Source organism: Otolemur garnettii, unplaced genomic scaffold (assembly GCF_000181295.1).
Source record: "Otolemur garnettii isolate 467f Iridium unplaced genomic scaffold, OtoGar3 scaffold00109, whole genome shotgun sequence".
Taxonomy (NCBI): domain Eukaryota; kingdom Metazoa; phylum Chordata; class Mammalia; order Primates; family Galagidae; genus Otolemur; species Otolemur garnettii.
The window spans coordinates 3,406,248-3,421,851 of NW_003852504.1; the positions used below are offsets into that span (position 1 = coordinate 3,406,248).

At 36.3% G+C, this 15,604-nt stretch overlaps 1 protein-coding gene across 1 annotated transcript; it reads left to right on the forward strand.

Moving 5' to 3' along the window:
• Nucleotides 1-7,166: 7,166 nt before the first annotated feature.
• Nucleotides 7,167-8,105, forward strand: LOC100956622 (olfactory receptor 13H1-like). Its single transcript, XM_003796975.1, has one exon. It carries the CDS (start codon nt 7,167-7,169, stop codon nt 8,103-8,105), a length of 939 nt encoding a protein of 312 aa, XP_003797023.1.
• The last annotated feature ends 7,499 nt before the right edge of the window (nt 8,106-15,604 follow it).

The window sequence follows — 15,604 nt, forward strand, 5'->3', positions numbered from 1 at the left end:
ACAGACTTTCTAGTTTACCTTCCTCTTAAACACGTATTACCTCATGTCATCCTCAAAATAACTTAATGAGATAAACAGAGCAGGTATTACTATAAATATTATAAACTGTCATTTACAGACAACAGAAAGATTTAGATAGGCTGTGATGTTATCATGGTCAACACTTAATAACAGGATTGGGGTTGCAATGTAATTCTCTTGATGCCTAGACTAATGATCTCTCTGCAAGCCTGGTGGGTTCAGGAGCCCTTGGAAAAGAGGAATAGGAAAAAGGCAGAATTGTTGCTGGACAAATAAAGGAAAAAACACTATGTTTTCAGATTTTCTACTTTCAAAATATGACTGTGACCCTTACTTGCTATATGACCTTGGGTTAGGTTCTGCCTCGGTTTTCTCATGTATAACAGAAGGGCAATTATAGAATTGACTCATTTATTATTAAAAAGATTTAAATCAGGGCAGTGCCCCTAGCTCAGTGGGTAGGGTGCTGGCCACATACATCCAGAGGTGGTGGGTTCGAACCCAGCCCAAGCCAGCTAAAACAACAGTGGCAACTACAACCAAAAACTACCCAGGTATTGTATCAGAAGCCTGTAGTCCCAGCTACTTGGGAGGCTGAGGCAGGAGAATCACTTAAGCTGCTGTGAGCTGTGATGCCACAGCACTCTACCCAGGGTGACAGCTTGAGACTCTGTTTCAAAGAAAAAAACAGATTTAAATCAGTAAATTTATCTAAAATGCTTAGAGCTATGGCTAGGCATAGTAAGTCCTTAATGAATGTTATCTATTTTTATAAATCATCATTATTATACTTAAAGCTAATATTATTGCTAAATTTTCTTTTTTTTTTTTTGAGGCAGAGTCTCACTTTGTTGCCCTTGTTGGAGTGCTGTGCCATCATAGCTCACAGCAACCTCAAACTCTTGGGCTCAAGCAAGTCTCTTGGCTCAGCTTCCCAAGTAGCTGGGACTATGGGAGCCCATCACAACTCCTGACTATTTTTAGAGATGAGGTCTTGCTCTGGCTCAGGCTGGTCTCGAACCTGTGAACTCAGGCAATCCACCTGTCTGGACCTCCCAGAGTGCTGGGATTACAGGTGTGAGCCACCACACCCAGCCTTATTGTTGAATTGTCAGTTGACTCAAAAGTAGTTGGTGCTCATTCCATTAAGTTCCTTCTCCCACTCCTCTTTTTCTCCTCTAAATATGTGCATAGTAACTATTTCTAGTTAAGTGTGAGCCATAGGTCGAGCACTTTTATGGTGTAACTTCATGATGGAATGAAAAAACATATGCTCAGGCGTCAGGAAGTCTGGATTCTAGTCTGGGTTCTGCCATTAATGAGCTATGAAACTCTGAACAAATCTCTTAACCTCTCTGGACTGCATCTGTCATACAGGAGGAAATATATTCCTTAACCTACCTCACAGAATGGTTGAAAGATCAAATGAGATCATGGACGTTAGATGTTAAAAAGTTAAAAGCATATTACAAATGCCACATGATGGTATTATCATTATCCTCAGAGTTAACCTCTATATCTCTGTCTCACTTACCCCTTGACAATCACTCACTCACTGAATTTTATTGAATCTTGCTCTGTAATGTCTCTCAAATCCATTACCTCTTCTCTGTCCTCAGTTTATTTGTCCTAGTTCATGACTTCATCGATGCTTACCAGGCTTAAAGCTCTTAACTATATTTCTGTAGTCCAGTCCTATCTCCCTCTAAACTAGCCATCCAATCAACATCTCCAGAAGTGACTTTTCTAAAGGGAAAAAATCATCATCTTACTTCCTCCCTCTTTAATTCTACCACCAGATTTGAAACTTCAAGTGGCTTTGTATTGCCTATAAGATATGCAACATTAATTGAGGCCCCTCCTAACCTCTCCATCTTCATAAACAACTTCATCTCCATGCATGCCATGCTCCAGGGAAACAATACTTTCTTTCTCTGAATCTTTTATGTAACTGTGCTACAGTATAAACTGTTCTCTCTGCCTGAAGTGCCCTTTGCACCTTCTATGTCTGGCAAAATCTCAAGCATTCTTCAAGGACTAAATCAAATGTCATTTTCTCAGTGAAGCCTTCCTCAAAGCTCATTCCACCTGGTTTAATCCTGGATGATTGATTTAATTCTGTTTCTTTTGCTAAATATCATTTTGTTTGACCCTCAATTTCATGTCTTTTGTGCTATTTTATAATTAGTTGTTTTGGAGTGTTTATCCTCAATTAAATCATAAGCTCACTGAGAGCAGGAACTTTGTTTTATTCATCTCTGTCTCCCTAGCATAGTTCCTGGCACAGAGTGCACGCACAACCAGAATCAATTAAATGTAAGTACTAAAGCAATGCTTCTCAGACTATTTTTGGTAAAGGACAGTTTTTTTTTTAATTTCCAAGCTGTTGAAAACTGATATTTGATAAAATACAATAAAAATGTCATGGCAATATCAAATCACTTTAATAGTTACTAAAATGTTTACTTTCAATTCTGTTCTTCTCTCATTGCAAACATTTTGAGTAGCACTCAGCCAGACTATTTGCAAAGATGCTTTATTCCTGCTCCTTAAAATATTGATGTCTAAGTTGGAAGTTTAACAAGGATATACATAAAAACAATAAACAAGTACATTATATATTCAAATCACAACTGGAGGAATCAATAAAATAAAACTATTGTAATTAGGTGTGTGCACAGATGAAGTAAATTAATGGGCAGTGAATGAAAAGCCACAGTATTTTATGTAAACAGATATGGTTTGTATGGCACCTAAAAACTAATCCAGAAAAGCTTTAGGGGTAAATGGGATTTCCAGAAACTATTCAAATCAAGGATAGCAGGGACTAAGTGGAGAAATCATGGAAAATTGAAGAGGAAAACAAAACCTCCAGTAAACACTGTTTACAGAATTTCCTTTTTCTGAGTGATTAATTGGAAGCTTTCATGGCGTCCCAATACATAGTGGCCATTCCTCTTGCCCCATTCATTCATTATCTTCTTGAGCCCCTATGTTGAGAACCTTCCACCAAAATTGGAAACTCAGTCATTATCCTAGGAATGGCTCTGCTTCTTGGTAACTTAAGAACGGAAATGGAATTTGACCATGTTAGTCAAAAGTTTTATAGTAGTGTGACTAGTGAAGTCTTAGAATTAGTAGGCAAAAGCTATGTGTATTTTAATGACTTAGAGATAACACTCCCAAATGAATATACACCTTCAACTTGGTAGTTGGATTTAATTGCCTTTTAGGGACTTAGTCCCTGAAGTCTTTTCCATGAAATCAGTTCTTTGGAAGCACAACGAATAAACTCAGAATGCAGCAACAGAGAATGTTTAAGATTTTCCTCTCTATCTTCTATTGTTCATATTTTGGACCCATTAGTTTTTAAAATGCTGAGTAAAATCAAGACACAGCTTATTGTAAGAGCAAGTGAAGAACCATATACCCCAGGAAGAGGGAAAGAAGCCATATTCGTCTCTTGGAATGAATCGGCATGTATGTGTGGATTGATCAACCTTGACATGGATCTCCCAGTTTGCACCGGCAACTCACTCCTCTTGAAAGTCTCCAACACCTCAGTGAGCTGATGGCACTGCAATAAACAAAGGGCTATATCAGAGCAACTTTTAGAGACCTTAGTCGGTTTTTGTCTATCATATTTTGGTTTTTGCTATTCAGGTGAGTAAAATCAATTCAATTCCAGATACAATAAGTGAATTCCTTCCATATGTCATGAGCCACTATTACAGTTATAGAAATAAATAAAATGTAAGTTCTGACTTCAGAGGCCTTACAGTATCATCTGATCATAGTGCCTTCCTTCTGTCCTCATTGTTTTAAATTCTTCTTTCTGCTCTCCAGAAAAGAAAGACAATCAATGTCTTTGTTCACTTTGTTCACTTTGTTCACTTTGTCATGGGTGCTACTTCCCGATTGAGGCTTCATTTTAAAATAATAGTAGCTAATATCTATATACAGCTAAAACTCTATGAAACAGATATTTTAGTCCTCCCAGTTTTACAACTGAGGAAACTGAGGTATAAACAAGTTAAGCAAACTACCAATGTCACACAGGACATCAGTGATGGACCCAGAATTCAAACTTGGCACCAAAGGACATGCTCTTAACCACCTTTCTGTACTTCCTAATAAGAATAATAGAAATTTCTGTCTGGAAGCACTATACATTTCACAAAGTATATTTTAAGCCCATTAGAGCTTTCCGAAGAGCTTAGGAAAAAGGGACATGTAACAAGTGTCCTTTAATTTTAGTATTGAAAATGAAATGAATCCTCCCAGAAAGCAGACTCTTTCCTGGTAGGTGGGACCGGGAAAGCCCTCTCTGGGAAACCTGTGTGAAGAAAAGCCACAAAGTGTGCCCAAAATATTTCTAAAAGGATCAAAAAGCTGTGAATATATGTGTGGGAATCTCCACATATGTCTAGTTAGTTTAGGAAAATTCTGGCCTGCACAGTGCTAAAACACTGAATTATTCAATAAAAAAAAAATATGGTTAGTCTGGTGAGACTCATTAAAATCATATAAACACAAAAATTTGTTGTTTTCCAGCTATTTATACTGGCATTTGTTTTGAGAACTCTCGGGCTATAAGACAGTGAGGTCTACAAGCCAAACTAAGACTTCATTATTAAATATCTTGTCATTCTCGTATGAAACTTTAGTAACCCGTCAAAAAATACATGCTCTGAAATTCTCATTCTTGTAATACTATTTAGAAAGTAAATGGGGTGTCACCAATGTATAAAGGACAGATCAGCTGCTGGTTCAGTCTCCATCTAATTACTCCAAGGATCCTTTCTCTTTGGATTAATTCTGTTTTCTGTCCAAATCAGTAAGTGTCTACAAAATAAAAAAGAGTCTCCTCACTCCCATGAAAGGCACCCAAGGATCTCCTTGTAGGGTGATTCTCAGTAACAAGTTGAAACACCCTTACTTTGAAGTTGCCTGGCAGCTGAAATGTTTTTCAGTTTGTTTATCTTTGGTTATGATTCTTATTTAGCCCCCTATTCTCCATGAGATTTTATTGAGGATCATGTTACAATCCATACTTTATTTCCTGAGTTACTTGTTCAAAAGAGTATCTGCCTTCTGAGATTTATATGCCTTGGGTAGAGAATCCAGAGAGAGTATCCACACCACTATCCCACATGATCCTTCATACTGCCCAGTGCCTAAGACAAATCTTTTCATCCATAGACTGCTCTCACCAAAGCCTGATACCTGCTTTGTGAGTCTGTAAGTATATACTACAAATACCCAACATCCTTACTTATGACTAGACCTTGATAAAGCTATTACAGGATATCTGATGAAAAGAATATCTTGATGCTAATAATGAGTGAGCTGGTCTGTGGTAGCATTGGTACTTCAGAGAACTAAATCAAACAAAGTAAACCAAAATTTGAGTGGACAAAAGAGGCTTAAAACACCTTTTTTTTCCAATTCTAAAATAACCCCCATTTCCTCACTTTGATATACCACCTTCTTGCCATGTGAAGGGCTGATTGTAGGGCTACAAAAATGTAAGACTTCAAAGTTTATTTCTGAGCTACAGGGCATTGTAAGACTGAATAGCATGAGATACTGAGCGTTTCTCATAATAGGATTTTTACCTTCAAGAGTTTATTTCCTTCATCCTATTCAATGCGGTTCAATCAGATCAATTTCTCAATAGTGAGTAAGAAAGAAGAGCCAAGTAACTGGCATTGATTCATTCAACAAACATGTATTGAAGCCATTATGTTGTGCTAGGCACTTTGGGAGGTGGTGAAAAGAAGCCAGTTCATAGACAGTCAGGGCTTCTTTCTTCCAGAGTTTACAGGAGTGTTTTTCAACCTTTTTTTATCTCACGGCACACTTGAAACTGTAGGTAAAATTCCATAGCACACTTAAATTATGTTGCTCAAAAAAAAAAAGAGAGAGAGAGAGAAAGACAAAGAATAGACTTCCTGTTCTTTGAACTTCTTTCGAATGCAACTTAATAATATTTAAACGTTTCATGGCACACCTAAGATCCTCTCACAGCATACCAGGGTGCCCCAGCATACTAGTTTAAAATCACTAGCTTACGGTTGGGTAAGGATACAGATATTAAATAGTCACACAAATATATAAACACAAATGGTAATAAGGGCCATGCAGGAAAAGTTCAGGGTGCTATGAATGATTATAACAAGGAATATGATGTTGATTTGAGGGGTGTGTTAGGAAAACCTTTTCTGGAGAAGCTCCTTTTAAGCTAGAAATATAACGGATGGTCAGGATTTCACCAAGCAAAGATGAGGAGGAAAAATATTTCCAGCAGAGAGAACACAGTGTGCAAAAGTCCTGACATGGGAACAAGCTTGGAGTGCTTCATAAAGACAGTGCGGCTGGAACATGGTGAGCCCAAGAGGAGACAATGCAGCATAACGTTAGGGTCAGATCGTTTAGTCTATGGGTCACGATAAATAGGTTAGATTTCATTCCAAGTGCAATTGGAAGCCTCATATGAGTTTTAAGTATAGAAAGAGTACGGTCGTAATTGTATGTTGGCTAAATGTGACTCCAGCAGGTATGCGGAAAATAGACTATAAGGAGGCAAAGAATGGAAGTAGAGAGACCTATGTAGTATTAGGCAGAGAGAATCAGATTCATAGGTAGATTTCAAAAATGTGTAAGAGAAAAAGTGAATAGGACTTGGTGATTGATTGGATGTACAAGGAAAGGAAGAAATCAGAGTGAACTGAGCACATATTTTATGTCACAGATGTGAATCAGCTAAAGGCAAATATCTGTGGCAGGAAAGGAAAATTAGCGATTCCATAATTCAGGGATCTGATCACATTTAGCAACAAAAATAGTACAAAAGGGGAGCATTCAAAGCACATTTCAGGTGAAGTCTAACACTCCTCCTTTTATAGATGAAGGAATTAAGATTCACAGTGGATTGTGCTACTTTGCAAATTAATCTTGGACTGTGTACTAATGCTTTCTCTCCCAAATTAGAACGTAAACTTCCAAACAGCATCACTTGTTTTGTAGACATCGCTTCATAATAGCACCTGATATAGGGGCTGACAACATAGCAAGTACTCAATAAGTGCTTCTCAAATTCAAATGAATTCAATTATTTCTTCTTTCTCAACAGATAGAACAAAATGGATATTCTGGTTACTGATAATGGCAGTGAAGTGACAGAGTTCATCCTGGTGGGTTTGTCCAATCATCCAAAATACCAGATTGCCTTTTATTGTGCCATGGTAGTTGTCTACCTGATCACATTAATAGGTAACAGTGTCATTATCATTGTGGTTAGAGTTGATGGGCGGCTCCACACTCCCATGTATTTTTTCCTAAGCAACCTGTCCTTCCTCGATATTTGTTACTCCAGCAATTCAGTGCCTTTTCTATTGTTTAATGGCTTAAGAGACTACCCCACTATTTCCTATAATAGCTGCTATGCCCAGATGACCATCGCTCTTTTTCTGGGGATGACAGAGTGTCTCCTCCTTGCTGTCATGGCTTATGATAGGTTTGTTGCAATCTCAAGTCCTCTGCGTTATACCATCATTATGAACAACTGGGTCTGCATGCAGTTGGCCATAGTGACCTGGGCCAGTGCCTTCCTTTTGGCAGTAATACCAATTATTGCAATTCCTGCCCATTTCTGTGGACACAATATCATCAACCATTTTACCTGTGAGGTGCAGGCCCTGTTGAAACTCGTCTGCTCAGACACTCCAGGCAGACTTATTCTGGGTTTGGTTATCGGCATATTCACCCTGCCCCTGCCCTTTACCTTCATCCTCATCTCCTATACTCGAATTGTGGTCGCTGTACTGAGGATCCGCTCTGCAGAGGCCAGGCTCAAAGCATTATCCACCTGTGGATCCCATTTGACTGTTGTCACCATATTTTATGGGTCAGCCATCTACATGTACTTGAAACCCCAGTCAAAGGAATCCCAGGACCAGGGGAAAATCATCTCTGCATTTTATGGAGTTATTACTCCTATGTTGAACCCCCTTATTTACACCTTGAGGAACAAGGATGTAAAAAATTCTCTAAAAAAATTAATTAGGAAGAAAGAGTCCTAAAAGAGGATGGCTATTCCCTGAAGACTCTTCTAACCAACAGTCTGATTTGTGAAAATAACAAAGTAGAAATACTGAACAGTGTTTTAGTAATTAGTTTTAAGTTCATTTTTTTTTCCTATTTCTAACAAGCAGGTAAAATAGAACACTGGAAAATGAGAAAAATGTGGTAAACATTTATAATATTGTCCCTTTAAGTAGTAAATTACTCAGGACAATCTTGAATTTTAATAATTATTTTAATCCTGAGTAATTTGATTTTATTTTATTAAATAGGAAGTGCTCCAATATTCTAAGATTCCATTTTATAGGTGATAAAGAGCAAAGGTACAAAGTGGACAATTTTTATCTCACTGCTTTTTGTACAATATAGGTCATGGCCCAGGCTTTGCACTGATGGATGTGGGTGGGTAGAGAGAAAAAAATTACCCAATTGCTATATAAGATTCTGCATAGAAAAGTCCTCTGCTCAAGCAAGGAATCTTTCAAAACTGTGCACATACTGAGAACCAGACTTACTGACCCTATAGAACTTGCAATTACAAGTCTTGATCAATACAGGGAGCTACCTTTTCTCAGTCATTATACATCATTCCTTCAACTTCCAAGAGTTATCTAAAGGTATGGAACTCACAAACATAGAGCAGATTTAACTCAGGAAGAATGCTTTTTCAAACAGGCAAATACATACAATATTTTAAAACTCTAAAAGTGATAATGCTTATTATTTAAAAATGGACAGACAAATAGAGAAGAAATAAAAAATCACCTACTTCTGACACGCAATAAGACTTGCCTAGGTTTGAGAATCGGGCAGACATATTTAAATCTGCTATTGACAACTGTGTGAAATGTAGCTAGTTATTTTCCATCTTTAAGCGTCAGTTTTCTCCTTTATAAAATGGTAATTATAGGGGCTTACCTCATCAAGTTGTTTTGAAAATTAAATGAGATAATGCAAGTTATGTTTCTATCACAGGGTCCAGCACATGGTGGGCACTGAATGCACGTAAGCCAAAAAAGAAAATAAACTGCCAATTTTCGCTTTAATATCCATTCCCATTGTATAAGTGATCATTTGCCTATATGGATACCAATAATGACTGCATCACTTAAAAATAACCTATGATAATGTGACAAACTAGAGAACTATATTCCCGTTTTGATTTGATCTTTTATTTTAGAATATTACAAGGGCACAAATGTTTTGTTTATATGACTTGCTTTTGTACAGTTTGAGTCAAAGTCATAAGTGTTCCCCTCACCCAAACAGTGTGCATTGTACCTAATAATTGTGAAATTACCCCTCCCCCATGTCCTTTCCCACCTGCTTGCTTTCCATTGAGTTTTACCAAAAATGTGCACATGGTGTCCATCAATTAGTTCCAATTTAAGTATGTGGTGTTTGTTTTTCTACTCTTGTGATACTTCACTTAGAATGGTATCCAGTTCCATTCACATTATTACAGAAGGTATTAGTTCATCATTTTATGGCTGAGTAGTACTTCATGATGTACATCTACCATTTTGATTAATCCATTCACTCATGCATTGACAGTCACTTGGGTTGTTTCCACATCTTTGCAATTGTGAATTGCACTGCAATAAACATTACCATGCACATATCTTTTTTATAAAATGACTGTTTTGCTACAGGTAAATAGTAATGACACTGCTGGATCACATGGTAGGTCTACTTTTAGCTCTTTGAGGTATTGCCATACAACTTTCCACAGAGGTTGTACTAGTTTGCCTTCTTACCAGCAGTGTATAAAGAGTTCCTTTCTCTCTGCATGCATACCAGCACCTGTTGTTTTGGGATTTTTTGATATAAAGTATTCTCACTAGAGTTAGTGGATATCACATTGTGGTTTTAACTTCCATTTCCTGATGACTAGAAACCATTGAGTATCTTTTCATATGTTTATTGGCTATTATTCGATCTTATTTTGAAAAGCTTCTGTTCATGTCTTTTGCCTACTTCCTGATAGAATGAATAGACAACCAATAGAATGGGAGAAAATACTTGCATGCTGTACATCTGATAATGGGCTGATAGCCAGAATTTATAAAGAACTCAAGCAAATCAGAAAGAAAACAATTAAACAATCCCATTGTTACCTTAATTTGAAATTATCTCATTAGAAATTAGGTTGAATAGATTTCTTACGTTTATTGATCATTTATCATTTGAGAATCGGTGTCTTTAAAGTTGGGTCAAAATATCATTTAGCCCAAATTTGGAATAAAAGGAAAACACTGGACTTAGTAGCATACGACTAATAAAAAGCCTCAGTACTAGGCTGAACCTGATTAACTCCACCATTACTTTCAGATACATCCTGACAGGCTGACTTCCAGTTTGATCCATTCTGTTTCACTCTGGCAAGCACTCCTGGAATTAATCCTTTTTTGGTCAACAACAAAAGCTGTTTGGACACTACTGCAAATGCGAATGGAAATGAGAAAACCGCGGGAACCCCAATAGAGAACTCTTTTTTTAAATTTCTTATAGCATAACTGTGTACATTAATGCAATCATGGGGTACAGTGTGCTGTTTTCATATACATTTTGAAATACTCTCATCAAACTGGTTAACAAAACCTTCATGTCATTTTCTTAGTTATTGAGTTAAAACATTCATACTCTGCTTTTAGAAAGATTCGCTTGCACCCTTGAGAACGCTTTAGAAAGGGAATCTATGCTGTTATGAAAATTTCGTTGTAACATTGTCATTTTAATTTTTAACATGGAACAAATTCTTGTGCAAGTTTAATTTCTGGTGCTTTCTAATCCTGTTCATTTAATCTAAAACACTCCTAAAACTGGAAGAAAAATACTATTAACTAACTAATAAGGCATAGTGAGCAGATAAAGTCAAACACTGGAGTAGAGAAGTAAACATGATTCCACAAATGAAAGGGAAGGAAAAGTGAAACTACAAGCCCAGTACTTATTTGAGTTTGATCATTTTCATTAGGGACTAAGAGGAGATAGAGAAGAACAAACAATGAGATGTGCCTTGTGCTGACAGAGAGAAATTTATTGAGGAGAGGTAGAGACCTTTTTAGCTGAGAGAAAATTAGACAGGTAAACTAATGTTTTTCCTTTTGATTACTTCAGAGAGAAGTTAGACAAGGTTCTCTCTCGAGTATGTTACATCTGGAAGTGGAGAACAAGCTGCAGGAAGGTTTCTGACACAAAGTCAAAACTCAGGATGAATAGAAAGTTTAAGAGATTATGGGAACAACTAATCAGAGTTGTGTAGGGTAGGTGTCTTTATGTGAAATGTTTACTGTGAAAGTTGTCTTCTTCAAATCTTCCTTGTATTACTAAATAAACAAGTTGGGTGATAATAAACAGACAATACTTTGGAACAATCCTATGCCTCAGGGAACTTGTTTAAATTTCTTATCTCTGCCAAACAACACTTATGACTTGCAGCTGATAATGGGCAACTCTGCCTCTCTGCACACCATCTCCTCATAAGGGGTGCCGAAATCACAAGGCAACATCTTGGAAGGTTGAACTGACCCCTTAAAAATCAACATCACTGACAAAAGAGCTTTGTGATGAGTACTGGCAGCAGCAGAGCAAAGAAAATGCACTTGAGAGCTATAACCACAACTTTTCCTGGAAGTGTTTCACAGAAAGAGATTTAAAATTTGGAAAAAGTTAAGAGTATATCGTTGGAGTTTTAGTGAGTTTCTCAACAATGCCACTACTAAATAGTAAGAAAATAAAATTAATCAACTACAAATTGTTCCTTGAGTTTCAATAAGTCCTGAAAGCAAAACTATTAAAGCTACCATTTTCGTCACATGGAAAGGAGCACACAGAAAAGTGTTCATTTGTTCCTGCAATTTTGTTGTTGTGAGTCCATTATCCTAAGTGAAGTGACTCAGGAACAGAAAAATAAAGGCTGCATGGTCTCACTTGTAAGTGGGAGCTAAGCTATGGCTACGCAAGATCACAAGGAGTAGTATAATGGACATCGCAGACACACATGGTAATTTTTCATCCCCCACTCCCTCCCTAGAACACAAAATCAAATACTGAATGTTCTCCTTTGTAAGTGGGAGCTAAGCAGTGGGTATGCATGGTCATACAGAGTGATTTAATGGATATTGGAGACTCAGAAGGAGGAGGGTGGGGGGGGCTGTGGATTGAAAAATTACCTATTCAGTACAATGTACACTATGGGGTGATGGATACAAAAGCCTCAGGCTTCACCATTATACAGGATATACATGTAATGAAAAAGAAATAAAAAATTTAAAAAAAAAACAAAAAATTAATAAACTGTATAAAAAATCACCAAATAAAATTTTCCACTAACATATTAGAGCATTGGCCCCATATGTCCATTTCTGCTTGTCCACATATGCACATAGACGTGCGCACACAGGCTTTATTGTCAGAAAGACCTGGATTTGAATTCAGACGTTTTGTATTCAGAATGAACATTATTTAGCTGTGCAACCTTGGGAAATTTACTTCAGCTTCTCTGGCATCCCCCTCCCTATCTACTTCATAGGTTTTCTATAAAGATTGAATAAGATAAACCATGTATAACACTTAGTATAGTACTTGGCAACTAGTAAGCACCTTAAAACATATGCTATTAATACTACTGGGTTTTTTCTGTTTATTATTATTTTAATTGACACATAATAATTATATATATTTGCGAGGTACAGTGTGCTATTTCAATACCTGTGTATAACGTGTAATATTCCAATAGCTAACTCATCACCTCAAACATTTATCATTTCTTTAAGCTAGGAACATTAAAATCTGCCCTTCTAGCTATTTGAAAATACATACTCAATTGTTGTTAATTATATTCACCCTATAGTGCTACAGAACAGTAGAACTTCTTCCTTTTATCCTGCTGTATTTTTGTAGCTATTAAGCAAACTTTGAACATTCCCTGTCCCCCAAGCCTCCTCTACCTCTAGTAACCAAAATTCTACTCCCTACTTCTCTATGATATTAACATTTTTAGCTTCCATATATGAGTGAGAACCATATGGTATTTATCTTTCTGAGCCTGGCTTTATTCATTTAACATAGTATCCCGCAGGCTCATCCATTTTGCTGTAAATGACAGAATTTTGTTCTTTTTATGGCTAAATAGTATTATATTGTATGTATATACCACACTTTATCCATTCATGTATTAATGAACACTTAGGGTGATTCTACATCTTGGCTATTGTGAATAGTATTGCAATAAAGAGGAGTGCAGATACCTTTATGAGGTAGTTATTTCGTTTCCTTGTGTAGCGAGATTGCTGAATTCATATGGTAGTTCTACCTATCCTTTTAGTTTTTTGAGGAACCTGCATACTATTTTCAATAATGGCTATTTTTGTCATCATCATCATGAATATTTTATATAATTCTGGTACCAGAGATACCCACATATTGAAAGGTCTAGTTAATTTTTGTGTGTAGCAAGGTTATCACACTTTTTTTGACTAAAGTCTAAACTTTAGAATTACGGAAAGCCTATATAGGCATTTACATGTACGTGGGTGTAGGTATTTCACATTTTGCTTCTTTTCATTTCTCATTTCATGTATTCAGCCAATATTTATTGAATATCTTCTGTGTGTTACGTAGTTTTTTAGTATTGGAGATCTACAGGAGAAAAGAACAAAATTCTGATTGTTCTTAGTAGTGAATAAACATTTTAATAAATAATAAACAGATTATCACACACATGAATAAAACAGTTGAACGAGCACAGTAAGTAGTTTGAAGGAAACAAACATGAAGCTGGAACAAATAGTAATGGACGATACCTAGTTTAGATGGGATTGTTAAGGTAAGATCCCTCAGAAAAAGTAATGGTTAAACTGAGACTAAAAATTTGACACTAAATGGTTAGTGTAAAGTTTGAAGAGTGAGGAAACGAACATACAAGAATAAGGGGAAAAATACAAATGAAGGACTGAGCATGTTTAAGAAATAGGAAGAAAACAAGTGCAAAACTAGGTGAGAAGGAGGGGGTAAGTAGTTGATGCGTCACTCATTCCTTCACGAATTCAAAAATAACAACTAAACTGAAACACCAAAATGCATGTTCCTAATTCCAGTCCTAATTTTAGAAAATTGAATTTGAGTCTTCTTTCTCTTTTTCTTGCTCAACCAAACTAGAAGTATGTTAATTTTTTGAATTACTTCAAAGAACAAACTTTTGGTTTCGATGCTGTCTGCTCTCTTTTGAGACAAATTCTCCCTATTGCCCAGGCTAGATTTGAACTCCCAGGCTTAAGCAATTCTCCTGCCTCAGCCTCCCAAAGTGGTGGTATTACAGGCATGAGCCACTACACTTGGCCTTCTTTTATATTATATATGGATATTTACAACTAACATTTTCTCTTCATGTGCTGATTTAGCTGCATCTCATGAATTTTGGTATTCTGTGTCTTTTTGTTCATTTCTAAGGACTTTACATTTTATCTTTGTGATTTCTTTTTTGAACTATTGATTATTTAGGAGTATTTTCATAATTTCTACATATTTGGGGGTTGCCCAAACTTCTGTTATCAATTTCTAATTTAATTCCTTTGTTGTCTTAAGCATACTTCATATGGTTTTAATTATTTTGAATTTATTGATATTTGTTTCATGCTCTGGTATATTATCTATCCTACAGAACGTTTCATGTGCACCTGAAAAGAATGTTTATCTGCTATTGTTGAGTGGAGTGTTCCACAGAATCCTACCAGATCCAATTGGTTTATAATGTTATTAAAGCCTTCTATTTCCTAGTTTACCTTCTGCTAGTTATTCTATCAATTGTTGAAAGTAGTATTTCAAAGTCTCCAACTATTATTGTTAAATTAACTATTTGTCCTTTTAATTCCATCAGTTTTTGTTTTACATATTTTGTGGCTCTATTATATGCATATATGTTTATAATTGTTATGCCTCCCTGATGGAGTGACATCATTACAAAAATGTTTTTGCTGGGCGCAGTGGCTCATGCCTATATAATACTATCACTCTGGGAGGCTGAGGTGGGTGGATTGCTTGCATTCACAGGTTTGAGACCAGCCTGAGCCAGAGGGAGACCTCATCTCTAAAAAAGTAAAATAGCTGGGCATTGTGGTGGGCCTGTTGTTCCAGCTACTTGAGAGGCTGAGGCAAGAGAATTACTTGAGCCCAGGAGTGTGAAGTTGCAAGGGCAACAAATTGATACTCTGTCTCAAAAAACAAAAAACAAAAAAAAAAAAAAAAGGTGTTCTTTGTCTATATTAAAAATTTTTGTCTTAAAGTATGTTTTTACCAAGATTAATTACTTCAGATCTACTGTGCATACCGTTTGCATATTTTTTTTCAAAATTTTATTCTCAACTTACTTGAATGTTTGAATCTATGGTGAATTTCTTGTAGATAGCATATAGTTGGATCATGTTTTGATTTTTTAAAAAATCCTTTTGGTCAATTTCTGTCTTTTTATGTAATTATTGGAAAGGAAGAATTTAAA

Excerpts from the sequence above, each read along its gene's own strand:
- LOC100956622 (XM_003796975.1), top strand. The coding sequence starts at position 7,167 with ATGGATATTCTGGTTACTGATAATGGCAGTGAAGTGACAGAGTTCATC.